The 16762-nt window shown below is 36.7% G+C and overlaps 1 protein-coding gene across 3 annotated transcripts; it reads left to right on the top strand.

The window, feature by feature from the left end:
• The first annotated feature begins 461 nt into the window (after positions 1–461).
• Positions 462–8812, top strand: LOC140157761 (uncharacterized). Of its 3 annotated transcripts, none has more exons than XM_072181010.1 (3): positions 462–653; positions 4239–4344; positions 6011–8812. In XM_072181010.1, exon 3 carries the CDS (start codon positions 6098–6100, stop codon positions 8810–8812), a length of 2715 nt encoding a protein of 904 aa, XP_072037111.1. In that variant the 5' UTR covers positions 462–653; positions 4239–4344; positions 6011–6097. The 3 variants fall into 3 exon arrangements, with proteins under 3 accessions (XP_072037111.1, XP_072037117.1, XP_072037123.1); XM_072181016.1 differs by having other exon boundaries at positions 462–704; XM_072181022.1 differs by lacking the exon at positions 4239–4344.
• The last annotated feature ends 7950 nt before the right edge of the window (positions 8813–16762 follow it).

Raw genomic sequence — 16762 nt, 5'->3', positions numbered from 1 at the left:
GAACCCCACACTCTAAATATGGAAAATGCCATACGGCCGGGCGGTTTCACCTTGAAGTTGCCGGCTCTATCATGCCACTCGCCGCCTGGGTCGGTCCTTTAAAAAAAAAATTATTAGTTTTTAGTTTATAATTTCATAATGGTTTTTTTATTACTTTTTCTGTGTCTAAATTTCATTTCAAAGCTAGATTTTCTTAAGAAGAAAATCATTACTGTAACTCATTAACATTTACATGATTTACAACTGTCCATTCCTGCATCAATGTTTCCATTAAACTTTCCAATAAACTGTCAAAAAATGATCCCCCCCCCCCGATAATTCACCACCCAGGGGCATTGATATTAAAAGAAAACCCACATTGACAGCTATCGACACAGAGCAAAAACAGTGCAGTGCATGAAGAAGAAGTTTATACATCGATTTGCCCATCGCTAATGTTTACGTCTTTCCTCGCTGAGCCGCCGACGACAGCGGACTTGTGCTGTGTGTCTGTCTGTCGTCGACTGGCAGTGTCTAGACAAAGGACATACATTCTAGGCGTGTCCTCGGCTGAAATGAGCCATTTTATACCACAAATGCGAAACTGTGTGGTTTGATTTCATGGTACAAGAAGGACACACGATTGCTGATGTTCCTGATCGCGGACACACTGAGTAAGTGGACAAAATGAGAAGAAATGGGACAGTAAAAGAACAGCAGGATGTGTGCGTATTTCCAGTGTGAAACATGTATGTACATGTACGTTGTGCAATATACATGTACTGCAGAAACAAGGAAGTAGTGGTATAAACACGTACTTTATACAACTAAAAGTCATCGTGCTGGGAAATTGGTGCAGGCTACTAAACAGTAACAGTATTCATGACTATTCACATGATGACTATTAAAATCTAAATGCATGTAGGCCTAAAACAGGATAAATGAATTAATATTTAATTTGTTTGTCCCTGCACCACATGACCATATAAACATGATAAACATCATCATCACTATCATGTACACGATTTAGGCCTACTGATGTTTTGGTGGCAGGAGTGGGAAGTGAGGTTGGTGTCAGGAGTGGGAGATTGTGAAGAAGGTTGGTGGCAGGGGGGTGTGTGGCAATCATGATCATGGGAACCTATAAAACATGAAAAGTAAACTTCAAAAAAGTGCTGATTTTTCAATTTGACAGAAAAAAGTGGACTTTTTCAGATTGGAACCGGGTGCATCTAGTTCACCACATAGACTTGTTATTTTTGCGTTTTTCTCAAAAATTATAGCGCATTGGTGACAAGTAAGATATGTATATGCAAGGACTACAACTACTGCACTGAAAATTCAGCAACTCAAGGCAAGTAGTTATTGATGATCAAATATTGGTTTTCCCTCATTTTTGACTGTAACTCCACAACTGTTGTCTGTGCTGAAATAAACATTTCCAGTGTAGCAGTTGTAGTCCTTGCCCCTAAATATACATATCTTACTTGTCACCAGTGCTCTATAATTTTGGAGAAAAATGCAAAAATAGGCACAAAATTGGGCAGGGGTGTAGTACCCCCTTAAGGCCAAGTAAAATAAAAAACATGTTTCACATCCGGGTTTTCAACAAAAAAAAAGGAGGAAGAGGGGCCTTTTTATTTTCTACTTTTTATTGCAAAAATCGGTACAAATACCCCAGAGATGCTTTAGCGTACCAGTAGGGTGATTCACAAAAAATGAAATTGGTATTTTTCAACGGGACACCCCCTCATTTTGTTCATTTTGATAATAAAATCATACCTGCAAAATATGAAAAAATTCAAAAAAGTTTAGGGGTGCTACCGGTCAATGAACTTTTGTACACAAAGTCAATGGGATTTATGAGCCATTTTCTTTACAACAAAAAAAAAGCCATGTTAATTTTCCCTGATTGTGCCAAAAATATTTGATCATAGTGTGAGTAATGTCCTTAAAATAAATGCTAAAGAAAATTGTAAAAATGTTAACCCGCTTTCCAGAAAATTGCATTTTTGTGAAAACTGTTACATTTGGGGCAAGGCAGTTGCTGGAACAGCCAAAATATTATGGTACTTGGCTATTCAGTACCTTGCACAAGGTGTAGTGTTGAACTAGCCACTATCCAATGTTGTGACCCCAATTTATATACATTTCTTTTCAACCATGGTGAATCTAATCCTTCCTGTGGTCATTCAATTCAAACAATACAAATCTTCATCAGGTATGGCCATAATGACCACCCCTGATACAGATGTATGGATTTTGATAGTTACTATTACATAAGATTTCAAAAGCTGGTATCACCATTGGGGTAAACTAATATGTGAAGAATTTTAATCTTTTTTTATCAACAGTTCAGTTCAATAAGGTATCAATTTGGGGTGCCTGGTGGGATTCCAGGGGATATACCAGGGTATTCTTTTCTTGAGCTACACTCCCTCTGTCACTTTTGAAACATTTTTTATTATTACAGTCAACTATGAACTTTAATTTGGTAAAAACCCATGTTTTCACAAAGTTAGGTATATCATTGAACATTTACTTCAGTTTTGCAAGCCTGGTAGACTTTTTAGGCCCTGAAATAAGCGTTTGAAATTTTTGACAAAAAATCCCATTGACTTTGTGTACGAAAGTTCATTGACCGGTAGCACCCCCCTAAACTTTTTTTGAATTTTTTTCATATTTTGCAGGTATAATTTTATTACCAAAATGAACAAAATGAGGGGGTGTCCCGTTGAAAAATACCAATTTCATTTTTTGTGAATCACCCTAGCGTACCAGTATTTTTTTATGTGTGGAAAAAGGAGGTCTTTTTTATTTTATAGAACTTTCTGAGAGGGGTAAGCCCCCTCTAATGATCACAAAACCTTCTAAAAGTGTTTCTTATTTACCATACCGGTATTAGCAAGGCTAAATTGAAAGCACCTCAACTTCACAGACATATTTTTTGAAAAGTTATTTTTACTGAATTTCAAAAAATTGAAATTGAAGAAACCTCAAAAAAAAAAAAGCGGTAGGTCATGTGAAACATGTTTATTTTCTTATTTGGCCTATGATTCCCCGATTTCTGGTTGATTATAAGTCAATTATCTGAAAATTGAGATTGAAATAATCAAAATTGAAACTCTCAAAATGTCTGACATCCCCTGCTGATCATATTATTATTAGGGGTAGAGGATGTGGTAAATAATGGAAATTTAAGGATTACCTCATCATGTTTCTAGTTTTTACAAAAATTGCGAATTTCTTTTTATTTTAATAAAAACTAATTCAAATCTTTTCTCAATCTGTTGCAAAATGTCTGTAATGATGATCTAAGCATTAATACCTGTTTTGAGATGGTCTTACATCAACAATATATAGGTAATAGCCATGTAAATGAAAGTTTTGACAATTAATATTGTTCCAAAATAAGGAATAATGAAATCATAACCTCATATTTCACTGAAAAAAATGTGATGGGGAAACTATTAAATCATTGCATTTCATTAGCCATCAACACTTTTGATGTTTTGGGAGACTATGACTGTGCGGGCTCCCAACAGGCGACAGATCCTATTCTTGACTGTGTAATATATTCTTGCTCAAGGATGATAGTTATCTGAAATATCAACATTTTATAGCCTATCACTATTTTCATACAACATTTTTGTGTATTAAGAAAATTCAAGTATGAAAAACAAACAAAAACTATGATCCTATTTTTTCAGATTTTAGGGTCAGTCGAAAGGGCAATTGATAGAAATCTTTTTTTATAATGTAGAAATTTAGAATATATATAAACTTTAGAGCAAAATATAATTTGGCAACATGGGACCAGTGTGGTCTTAAATAAATGTCATTTAGCGCAAGGTGTTATAGTCAGAGACCGACATGTCCACCACAGATATTGGAACATTCCATGTGTGTCCACCCATCTTTTGGATGGGCAATCTCAAAAGTAAGTGGATGGGCACTTTTAGACAAGCAATTGCAAAAATGCATAACCTGTCCCATTAAAATTCCTGATGAGATCAATATTATTTATATAGTCAATTTCTGTTAAAAAGTCTGAATTTTGGTAAAATCAACTCGAAATGTCTGTAAAAAGGCAATTTCTGATGCATTATTATGTAGTCAAAACATAGTACAATTGTCCCAACTCACACTGCTTGGGACCTTTTTGTGCACAATTTGTAAATTTTTGAAGAAAAAAAATGGGTTAATTAGCAATTTAACAAATTTACACTGTGTACCATACTTTTTCTTTTCACATGTAGGTATAAGAAGATAACAAGTTGTGCATAGTTTTGAAGACTGTTCCTGAGATCTATCCTATTGGTTGAGAATGGTTGTATAATCCATTGACATTACTGACAGTGACAGGTAGGCCTGAAAACATCTAGATCAAAATTGATCTAAAAGTCAATCTTTTAAAATGAGTGAGGTCAATATTTGTCCCAACTTACAGCTAATTGGATTCTGCCAAATTTAAGACAATGGAGTAAGTTTGAATTAAAGTCATAATTATGCCTTTAAATCCCCTATAGAACACCACAGAAGCGGCAAATATAGCAAGTAAATTTTCTTTCATTTTACCTCATTAGTTTGGCTTAAAGTGACCAGAAAACTTTCCTGACAGTTGTTACATTATCTATTCCAACACAAGTGACACCTCATTAATTTTCCATGAAAGTCGATTCCCAGTTTCCCGTTACCCTACTCCGCTCAAAACAATTTGATGGTAAAATATTTCATTATTTGTAACAAACTTTAACATAAAAATAAATAATTGTGGTTTAAAATATATATCATAAATCTCTTTCTGTTGATTTTCAGGGATTATCTTTGCAGTAGGAGCATGGTATATGGTTAATAATGAATACCTACTCAATTCTCTGTTCCGCACTTTTGATCTGCACTGATATCTCATCCGTGCATACAAAATACTGTGAAACTTTTAATTAATCACCTTCATGTGGTTGTAAACTACATCTGTAAACTACAAACTGTGATTTATCACATGTATACATGGGTAGTTATTGGTTTACACCTGTAACAGATGCAATAATGAAATGGTATAAAATAAATAAACTGGGCATTGACTTTCATTAGCCTTATATGAGTGGCCTCTAGGGGCATTACTTGGGGGGTGAGGGAGGGTACTCAAATTACATTGACAAAGACTTTGCGATCACCAAACGATGATGATGATGATGATGAATACACCTCGAACATATTTAAGAGAGAATGGCACCAATTCATTGGTCAATCGCAACTTGACACAACCCAAGCAGATTTAACTTATCCCCAGTATGACCTATCTTACCAGTCAATAGTTCCCCCACCCCCATCATGGCATCATCATCCTTAGAAACAAAAGTTTGTACTCCCTTTTGTAAGCGTGTTATTCGATCCGCGAAGGTAGGACTTGGCATATTATATTTTACTATGGTTCTCCGTACGGCAGCATCCACAGAAAGAAGTGCTTTGTTGTCCGATTGCACTCGAAGCTCAAAACACTTGGTACTGGCTACAAGCCTACCACCCCTTACCCTTCGGGTTCGGGGTGGTAGGCTCCAGTACCATGGGAAAAATAGTTTCTTCTATTTCCCTTCATACCATGTAAACATCTACCAAATGTTTACCCCCTTTATTACGAGACAAAACCCAAAATATATGCATCAAAAAGTTGCACTAAAAAGCTAACTCAAGTCAGTGTACCATTACATTCTCTACATGACTTGTCAGGGATGGCCCGCGGTGACCATTGACGACCAGGCATCTTTTTCATTCAAAGGGTCACCATGGCAACAAATTTTGGGCTATTAAGACAAATGAGGCATCAAAATTTGCAAAATAAAACTGGGTTTCCTTTTGCTATTTCAGATTTAATAAATTTGAGTTATTATCTCTTAATAAAGGGGATAATTACTTTTTGGTAGATGTTTAGTATTTGTAAACTATCATTCAAAGCATCTCAATCTTTAATCAATAGTTTCATACTATTACTAAGTTCAATCATCATTTTTTGTCTTTTTTCTCTCCACAGCAGCAAGGATGTAATCATCTTGTCTGAATCATTCTATTTGAACAGAGAAACACTACTAGAATATGGTGCTGCAATAAAACATCAAACATGGATGCAACTACTGACCCGGATGTAGATGGCACAGGAGAGAATTCCACATCTCTGAGGGGAATCAACAAAGATCAAGAAAGTCAAAGCGAAACATTTTCTATTTCACAAAACAATGCTATAGATAATGTAAGTATTGCCTCCTCTCAAAGCGAATATGATAATGAGATGATGATGGCAGTGCCGGAAACATCAAGCGGGAAGAGGAGAAGAAAGCAACAGACTCCTCAACGATGTACTAGTGTAATACCAGGTCTGCCACCTGCATCACATTTTGATTCTGTGACAAAGATGAAGTCTGCTGCAGAGACTGAATTTGATATTTGTCATATTGAGCCCCTGTCATCAGAAAGAAAGGAGGAAGATATTGGTGCTTCATCTAAAGAAGTACCTCAAATCAAGTTACAACCGACTACTTTAAATCGCTATCTTCAGAGAAACAAGACCAAAAGTGGATTTCATTTTAAAAGGTTACATCGTCCGTACTTTAAGAAATGCTCAAAAGGTGTTGTTCGTTCACAGCCTCATCAGTGTGCAGACTGTGGTCAAAAGTTTCCATTGAGAGATTCCTTAATAAGGCACATAGGTCTAAAACACACAATAAAGATCCACCAGTGTAGCTTTTGTGGTAAACAGTACAGACTTGCTGACTCATTAAGAAAGCATATTAAGCGAGACCATTCCGGTGAAACACATCATTGTGTTATGTGTGATAAATACTTCACATCAAAGGAAAGTCTGAAACAGCATTGGAGAATTCACTCGGGAGAAAAACCATACAGATGTCAAATGTGTAATTCACAGTTTCGCTATCGACATAATTACAACCAGCACCTGCGTACGCACAGTGGGATCTTGGAAAACTGTGAGTTTTGTGATAAGCAATATCATCGAAGAGATTCACTAATGAAACATATCAAAGAAACTCACAGACAATTAGTTGATGATGGTGGGACTGATGATCCACAAATGTTCACAGCAGGTGTGGAGTTTACAGGGTCAAACGCCTCTGGTTGTGTGCCATTAGGGAACAGCACACCTGGTTCATTAAAAGTAACGGACACCAATGGGTCATTAGCTAATAGTATCAATAGGTTGTTTCATTTTTGTAGGAAGTGTTCCCTGAGTTTCACCAGTAGACAAGCGTTGCTACGTCACATGCAAAGCCGACATCACAAGGTGATATTAGTGTGTCCGATTTGTAACTTGCAGTATCATCTCAGAGATTCTTTGAGAAAACATGTGAAAAATGTACATCATATGAAACTGAAAGACGAAAGGAATACCAGAGCAGAACTGGAGATCCGTAGACTTTTTCAAAGGCCAAATTCTTGTATGCTGGTAGCGGATGTTGAACCCGATAGCAACAGAGGTAATCAACAGAGATCTTCAGCAACATCAACACAAGTTTCAGGTACGGCACCATATCCCCACATAGCAAAGTTAAAGAAGTGTCCTTTCTGTGACCGATATTACAGACTTAGAGACTCCTTGAGAATACACATAAAGAGCTGCCATATGAATAATGATACAGATTCTAAAACGGAGACTGTTGAAACTACTGGTGGTAATTTATCAGTCAATTTGTTGACTGGTGAATCTGACTTCTTCCAAAAAGAAGGACTCCCAAAGAGTGTCAAGTTTACTCAAAGTGAGCAAGAACATACTGAAGAGGTCAATTCCTCTCAAGAAGACAAGTCATCTCAAGTACAAGACCCAACAAAAGACAGCTCAGATTACAACTCGCATGAAATGATTGACAGCTCCCCTCCAAATGAAGGAAATGCATCAGAAGATTGTGAGGATGTATCATCTCACTCTGAACACAACAAGAATTCAATCATTCAGAATAATCAGAAGCTTCTTAAGCTTAATTTTTCTTGCCCTACCTGTGGTGTAAAATTTGAAGATGAAATAGAACTTGGCACCCATGCTGCAAGCCACCCAACCTGTCCAATTTGCCAAAAGCAATATACTCTTAGAGATTCTTTACGACACCACATCAAGCGTTCACATCCAGTTTACCATCAGGAGATGCTGGATAGAAGAAACAACCAGAAAGAAGGTACTAAATTATCCTCCAAGAAGGGAGCATTTGCTGAAAAAGAACATAATACACAGAGTGCACAATCTGACCAAATTGGCACTTACGGATGTGTCACCTGTAATGTGTCCTTCCCAAGCCAAGAAGAATTGGATATCCATGGGAAGATACACCTGTCATGTCCTTATTGCCCCAAGCAATACAACATTAAAGATTCTTTGAGAAAGCACATCCAATCCTCACATCCCACAGAGTACTGGGAGAAAAGACATGTTAAAAGCTACAAGAATGTGAATAATAATAAGATCAACTCAAGACATGATGCATCATCAGAAATGGGTGTAGGGATTGGACAGTCACCATCACATCACCAAGAGGATTGTAAGATTGAGGATTTTCAAGAAAGCATCACTGATCAAATATTGAGTATTGACAAGAAACCACAAGTGAATCATCAACATCATAATCTGTCTTGCTCTACCTGTGGTGTCAAATTTGAAGATGAAGATGAGCTTGACATCCATGCTGCAAGCCACCCTACCTGTCTAATTTGCCAGAAGCAATATACACTTACAGATTCTTTCACGACACCACATCAAAGCGTACACATCCTGTTTACTATCAGGAGATGCTGGATGGAATATCAAATGGTGACAAGAAACCGCACCTGAGGACTTCTACATTTAGTGGAACATATCTGTCCAATGTCGCACCTGATCATTATCAAGAACACATGGGGAATCAGCAACACAGCATAAATAACAAAGACAACGATCTGGATGCTGATAACAATGTGAGTGAATCAAATTCAGTAACCGATTTAGGAGAGCTAACATCCACCATCTCATGCAATCATGAATTTGAGGATGAAGATCTTAAAGCTAAACATCTAAGCAAATGTGCTGCATGTCCTTACTGTTCCAAGCAATACTGTCTGAGAGACTCATTACGTAAACACATACGACGGACGCATTCAATTGAATTTGAAGCTGATGGACTGCCGACAAGGGTACTACTTAAAAATTCCACAATAGGGAAGCAACCGATTTGTTCTGCTTGTGATCAAGCCTTTAAGACTCCTGCAGATCTGGATGAACATGAGAAAAGTCATCACAAATGCGAGTATTGTGGTCAAATGTATGCACTGCGTGAATCATTGAGAAAACATATTTACCGTAAACATGCAGATGTCCATAATGAGAGCAAAGGAATGGATTCAGATGCAAGATTTATATGGAATGATGCTAACCCTGATGTAATGGATGATTCAGAAAGCTACAGCAAATCAAGTGACTTATCTGGTGAAATGTCTTTTGAAGCTAATCAACACAGGGTGGATCTTTCAAGTGTTGCCATGGATAAGTACATTTATCAGGAACAAACAGAAGCCACAACTTCCGGCCAAAATTTAGAAAGTGAAAATGCAGACGATACCAACGATGCTGCCGATTGCAATATGGAGTCGGGTGGTAGTCATGGTGATGCACGTCTTGCACAATTTGCATGTAGTAATGTGTTTCCATGCTCTGCTTGCATGATAGTGTTTGAAAGCCAGGAAGCTTTAGATCTCCATATCCAAAGCCATTTAGCTTGTCATATCTGCGGCAAACTGTACACTCTACGAGACTCTCTAAGAAAACATATCAAGCGCTCACATCCTGATGAATATAATGCAATGCTGGCAGAAAAACAGAAAAGAAATGCAATGGAGATTGAACAAAGTCAGGCTGATTTTCCCAAGATGTGGGGTTTAGAAAAAAGAAGCGGTGAAAAGGAATCAAAGGAACAAGAGAATGGACCATTGAAAGATAGCGACATGGTGATGAAAAATCTCTGTTATGTTTGCTTTATCCAATTTGACAATGATGAATTGTATGAAAGCCATGCACAAACTCATCCAGCATGTCCACATTGTGGTAAAATGTACCCGTCTCAAAGATTCTTTGAAAAAACATGTTCAACGTTCTCATCCATTGGAATATGAAGAAAGAGAGGAAATCAAACTGAAAGCAAAGATGGATGCTGTTGAACAAAGTCAGGCTGATTTTCCCAAGATGTGGGGTTTAGAAAAAAGAAGCGGTGAAAAGGAATCAAAGGAACAAGAGAATGGACCATTGAAAGATAGCGACATGGTTTTAGCAGATTTTAAACAACTTCCAGATGGATTAGATGTCACCAACAGCCATCAAGAAAAGACGGAGGAGAAAGAGTTCTTTCCTTGTACTGCTTGCTTGCGTGTATTTAAAACGCAAGACCTTCTGGACGAACATGCAGAGACACACCCAGAGTGTCCGCATTGCGGTAGACGGTACAAACTAATTGATTCCTTACGAAAGCACATAAAACGCTCACACCCAGTAGAAGAAGAAGAAAGAAGGCAGAGATTATCCCAAGCAGAAAATATGGTCAGTCCAGAACAGCAGGCTTATTTGAAGCAAGGTCCATATGAATTGGATAACATTGATCAAGAAAACCCTGCTGAAGATGAGCTCTTCCCATGTACTGCCTGCCCAGAGATATTTGAAACGCAAGACCTTCTGCATAATCATACCCAAACACACCCAGCATGCCCGCACTGTGGTAAATACTACAAACTTATTGATTCTTTACGAAGACACATAAAACGTTCACATCCAGCTGAAGAAGAAGAAAGAAGACAAAGTTTATCCAAGGGAGATAACATAATTCTAACCAGTCCAGTTGCAAGTACCTATGCATCCAAATCAAACATTTCCAATATATCAATGGATAACCCTGATACAGACCCAACAAACCCAGTTCCTGATGCACCTGTAGATATCTTGTTTCCCTGTCCAGCTTGCTCCATGATTTTCAAAACCAAAGAAGCTCTGAGAGTCCATGCCAGCAGCCACCTGTCATGTCCATACTGTGGCAGATTATATTCTCTGAGAAACTCTATGCGTAAACATATACAACGTTCACACCCTGATGAATATGAGGCAGAGAAATTAAATGAGAGAGTAAACAATTACAGTACTGGCTTTTATGATAAGTTTGCTGACAATTCATTCACTGCTGATGAAAAGGATTACCCTGACATGTCACTTGGTACTGATAATAAGGCTACACAAGAATCAGATATGATGGAGCCTGTGGTTCCAAATGTGAAAACAGAAATAACTGATTAGGAATAACAATTTTGTGAGGAATACATTGTCCTATTATTTGTAAAATATTTTTACACTGGGTCTTTTCAAGCTTTGCATTTAAGGGAACAAACTAAAAGTTATGAATGAAAGTCTTTTGTTGGGGGAGGGAGTCAAAAAGTCAAGTTGATTTTTCAGGTGGGAATTTTCAACACCTTTTCACATATATGTTTCATTTTCATTTATAGGATATCTTCAAAAAAAACCTTTTGGTTTGTTCCTTAAGTTGTCTTTAAAAGTCTACTGTTTTGCTTGAAAAAACTTACTAATGATTGTGTTCTTTTCATAAGAGTTCAGATGCAAAATGCAATAATTATATATCCAAAGGCTGCATTGTATTTTCATGATTTTAATGGGGTATATCGCTGTTTACATCTGAACTCTTCAAATACTTGCAGCTTTGGGTTAAAATTATATTACTGTAAGAGCACTGAAATTAAGCACATAAGTACCAAGTTATATTGTATGGAGACCTGCATACAATTGTATAGTTTAGCAGTAGTAATTAACATTATTATGTAATCATTTGGAAATCAATCAACTTCTACATGTAGTTTTGTAGAAATCAAGATTTGCAAGTCACCAGCCCAGGCCTGTAGTAGGCCAGGATATATTTTGTTGGAGGGTGGGGGCTAAAACATAAACTGTTTAAAATTGTTCCTTCAAACGGAATGATTTCAATGTTTTTCCCAAAAATTCAACAGAACCTTTGTGGAAAAAAAAGCAGACCTCTTCCTCAGGTTGGCATTTGGGGGGGGTATTGTTGAGTGGGTGAATAATCTACTCAAGATTTCATATTATGTATCATGATGACTTGTTATTTGTAACTTGTAATAATGACATCACAAAATCTGTAAATGATCAGAAATGTAGAGCATAATGGTGCTCATCACAAGTTGAGTGTGCTGCTCGTAGTGCCCGGTAGGAAGCCTCAAAGTATGATGGGATTTTTTGAAAATAATTTTCATTGAAATTTTTTATGGGGAAAATTCTGGAGAAGGAAATGAAATGTGACATGATCAAGCGAAATGAGTCTATTGTTGCTCATACTGATTTTGAGTTATTGATAAAAAAACAGGCAAAATACATACTTCCAAGTTTTTTAAATTACAGAATCACTACCTTAAAGTGTGAATGAATAAAAAAAAAAGTAAGATCAAAATTGAAGTGTCATCATTAGACTCATTCTTGTCGATTTTGTCACAAATAGGAACCCAACAATGTCATCCAGGGTGGGCACAATTTAAATCAAATTTGGAGGAAAGAAAGTTTTAATGATTTTTTGATATGAATGTTGATATGACAAATTACATATCCGCATAGAAATTGTAAGAAAACCTAAAAGCATATGTTCGGATCACATTTTATTCAAAATGGACCACTTTCTCTCAATTCAAAATTGTTTTTCTTTTCTCCAAAACGGGTAATTTGGTGTATGTACAATGTAGTTGGGCCCCTTGTACCATTTCTTTCTCAAGATTCAGCATCATGTGATTGTTAATTAAGCTAGATAAAAGTGATCAAAGTGAAGTTTACTGTGACATGTAATACGTACTGAAGGTTTTTGACACAAACATGTTTAGTTTGGGGGGGCACTCATTTTGTAAGCAGAGGCTTTCCTCCAAATTGGACTCGTAAAACATAAGTGCCTTATTTTATGCAATGACATAATTATTAGGAATCTTTAAGTAAACTTCTGTTAATGCAGACGTGTTTTTTTATCATACCTTGGTTTGTACAAAATTGAGATCCATATACACCCTCTGTGGAAGACTTGTCCTTAATCTTCCACACGGAGTGTGAATTTCAAATGGGTTACCTGAATGATACGGTGACCATTTGAAATCTACACTTCACATGTGTGGGAGATTATTAAAGGTCATGTCTTCCATAGGGGGTGAATAGAATTGAACTGAAATAGCCCAATAAAAACTAATTTGTCAGGTTATATAAACCACTTTGGTTAACTTTGTCCCTTATTATACATATAAACCTGGCGTAAATATTTTGTTGGGGAAGGAGAACTATAACAGGGTGACTGTACAATATGTATATATATGTTTTACACCTAAAGCAAAATCATACCTTATTTTAGAAATTATAATATTATATAATTATGTATTTACCAGTAACCCTATCGAAATGATGTTAACCCCATCCCTATTATGTATGCAATACCCGGATTCAGGGTTTCTCTAGCGGAAGTCAATTTGTGCCGAAATTCCTCCCCACAATGCAACAAGCGTATTGCATAACAATAGATACAGTTCGGAGGTTAATCCATCTCCTTTGTTATGCAATGCGCCTATTGCATTGTGGGAAGGAATTTTGGCACAAATTGACTCCGGTAGAGAAACCCTAAATCCACATATTCAGTGCTGTTGTCAACATAAGGAATATCCTGACGTAAATTAAGAGATGTCAACATAAAATAGCTAAGAAGTGCCAACAAACCTGCTGCAGTGCTGCGTAGTAGTTTCACATATTTTATTATATTACTGCTAATGATCGCCCAAATGAGTGGGGATATTATTGCATGCATCAAATGCTAGTCCATAGCTTTTAATATTTTGCCAAATTATGATGACTTTCATTTATTTTGTTATTAACGTGAACAAATTTGAATGACACCCAGTACCCAGCTCTACTCATACCAAATTTATGTCGACATCAGGATTGTTATTATTCTGACATATCGACATGAGAAAAAAAAATATATTGACCACAACACTAATGCAATTTGACAATGTACAGTGGAACGTTGTTGGCAACCAATTCTGATTTTAGTCCATGTTTTAAGGACTTTGTTATCAGGTCACTTAATATATAAAGGTATTCGACTTGCAACACTGTAATCAGGTGTTTTTTGGAACCATTTTGGAACATGGTTCCAATGCATTTCTAATCACGATTCTAATTTACCTGCAATATATGCTTGGCCCCCTATTACAAAAAAGTTTGCAAACTGTTGTCTTTTGCAATATTAAAAGGATTTTTAAAAGGAACATTCAATTTTTCACAAAAAATTGTGAAATTTGTGTCTGATATTACCCATCAATTTGCCAATATTTTTGTTGTATTGTTTTTCTTCATCCAAACATTATCAACACTATTAAATGTTATCAAAATCCTATATTGTGCCTTTAACTCAAAACCATGTATTAGTAGTTATAACCCAATAACCTTGAGAAATATGTATGCGTCTTTCAGTATAAATGTATTTTGAATAAAACCCAGATAATTTGAAATCTGTTGTAATTTTATTCCTTATTTTGTGTGTAGTTTATGCAGTAGATACAACCAGGTGAAACATCTTGCAAATGGGCTTTTCCAGCTGAAATATAGGGTCCACAACTTATAAATTCCCCCCTAAATACTTTTTTAAATAAATCGAAAAATATTTGACGAAATGAAAATGTGTAAAAATGTATTGGTAGCCTTATTTGTTTTACACATATGGACCAAATTATAGCGTCACTGCGTTCAGTCACAATGGTTCATTATGTTAAAAAGGAGACTGTTTTAAACAGTGTTAAAAGTTGCATCTGAGTCCATAGGAATTAGCTCTCAAACAATACAGTACATGTAGGACAGGTCTATTCATGTGTTTGTTAAACAAAACCCGACTGCTATGGACTCCGGTGCAACTTTTAAAACGGTCTCTTTTCTTACACAATTAACCATTGTGACTGAACGCAATGACGTGTGACGCTATAAATTGGTCCACATGTGTAAAACAAATAGGGCTATACATACATTTTTACGATTCATCAAATATTTTTGGACTTATTTTAAAGTATTAGGGGGAACTTATAAGTTGTGGACCCTATACATACACCCCCTATGAAAGACATGACCATATAATCTCGCACACAGGATTAGTCCGACGAGTAGGACCTTTTTTCTAAGTTAACAAACTATACTCAGTTCAGACTATGATTACATCTCACATGGCGCAAGAAAGACAAATCGCAAATGTCCAGTGACCACTAGTGGATTTTTGTGGTTAATCGTTCTTGAGCGATCAGTCCGAGTATAATGGTATAAGAAAGAGTGAACAGTTTAACCAACCCAAAGTGTTACAATTAAACATGACAACAAATAAACACAATTCCCGACCGGCACACAACCCAACTTGAAAAAAAGCAAGGGAATGTGCGGCATGGGAATCGAACCCACGACCTTCGAACTCTAGGCGGACGCCTAATCCATTAGGCTACCAGCTCCCACTGATAAGCGGTGGTTAAAGCTGGGTCTAATGTTATAGCAGTCATGGTATACAATACACACACACACAAGTATTACGCAAATACGCATGTGCAGGAGATCATTATTGATGCTTAATCGTTTCCCCAGTATAATTATAAGTAAAGTAGGTAATGGGGATACGCATCAACACTTTGGGTTGGTTAAACTGTTCACTCTTTCTTATTAAATATATTCAGTTTCCTCTTGTAGCGAGCAATCGTTCCCCATTGTGTTTATTTGTTCTTGTGCAGGATGCGTATCCCCATTACCTACTTTACTTATAATTATACTGGGGAAACGATTAAGCATCAATAATGATCTCCTGCACATGCACTTGCGTAATACTTGTGTGTGTGTGTATTGTATACCATGACTGCTATAACATTAGACCCAGCTTTAACCACCGTTTATCAGTGGGAGCTGGTAGCCTAATGGATTAGGCGTCCGTCTAGAGTTCGGAAGGTCGTGGGTTCGATTCCCATGCCGGCACATTCCCTTGCTTTTTTTTCAAGTTGGGTTGTGTGCCGGTCGGGAATTGTGTTTATTTGTTGTCATGTTTAATTGTAACACTTTGGGTTGGTTAAACTGTTCACTCTTTCTTATTAAATATATTCAGTTTCCTCTTGTAGCGAGCAATCGTTCCCCATTGTGTTTATTTGTTCTTGTGCAGGATGCGTATCCCCATTACCTACTTTACTTATAATGGTATACTAAGAAAAAAAACCAGGTCGTTTTTCATAGGTGTATTTACTATTTAAACTGGAATGGTTAAACTGTTCACTCTTTCTTATTAAATATATTCAGTTTCCTCTTGTAGCGAGCAATCGTTCCCCATTGTGTTTATTTGTTCTTGTGCAGGATGCGTATCCCCATTACCTACTTTACTTATAATGGTATACTAAGAAAAAAAACCAGGTCGTTTTTCATAGGTGTATTTACTATTTAAACTGGAATAGCCCAATCAAGGCTCAAAGTACACTGGGGAATAAAATGTTTTGCCAAATCCAATTGGGGTTCGTTCTACTAACCGTCCAGTGTGTATTGTTTTACACAAAGTCCTATGAACACACTTGATGTCACACCTCACACATGTTCTACAAGACGACTTGCTACGCATAAAAAGGATTTGGCAAAACATGGGCGATTCACCCCCGAAAATAGCATCAGAATATATGGAGTAGGCACAGTTGCAGGTTTGATTCTACA

Source organism: Amphiura filiformis, chromosome 1, assembly GCF_039555335.1.
Source record: "Amphiura filiformis chromosome 1, Afil_fr2py, whole genome shotgun sequence".
NCBI classification, from domain to species: domain Eukaryota; kingdom Metazoa; phylum Echinodermata; class Ophiuroidea; order Amphilepidida; family Amphiuridae; genus Amphiura; species Amphiura filiformis.
The sequence above is the reverse complement of the archived record's forward strand: the minus strand, read 5'-3'. Positions and strand labels throughout refer to the sequence as shown.

What these genes read in the sequence shown, in the direction of transcription:
- LOC140157761 (XM_072181022.1), top strand. Translation starts at nt 6,098, where the DNA reads ATGGATGCAACTACTGACCCGGATGTAGATGGCACAGGAGAGAATTCC.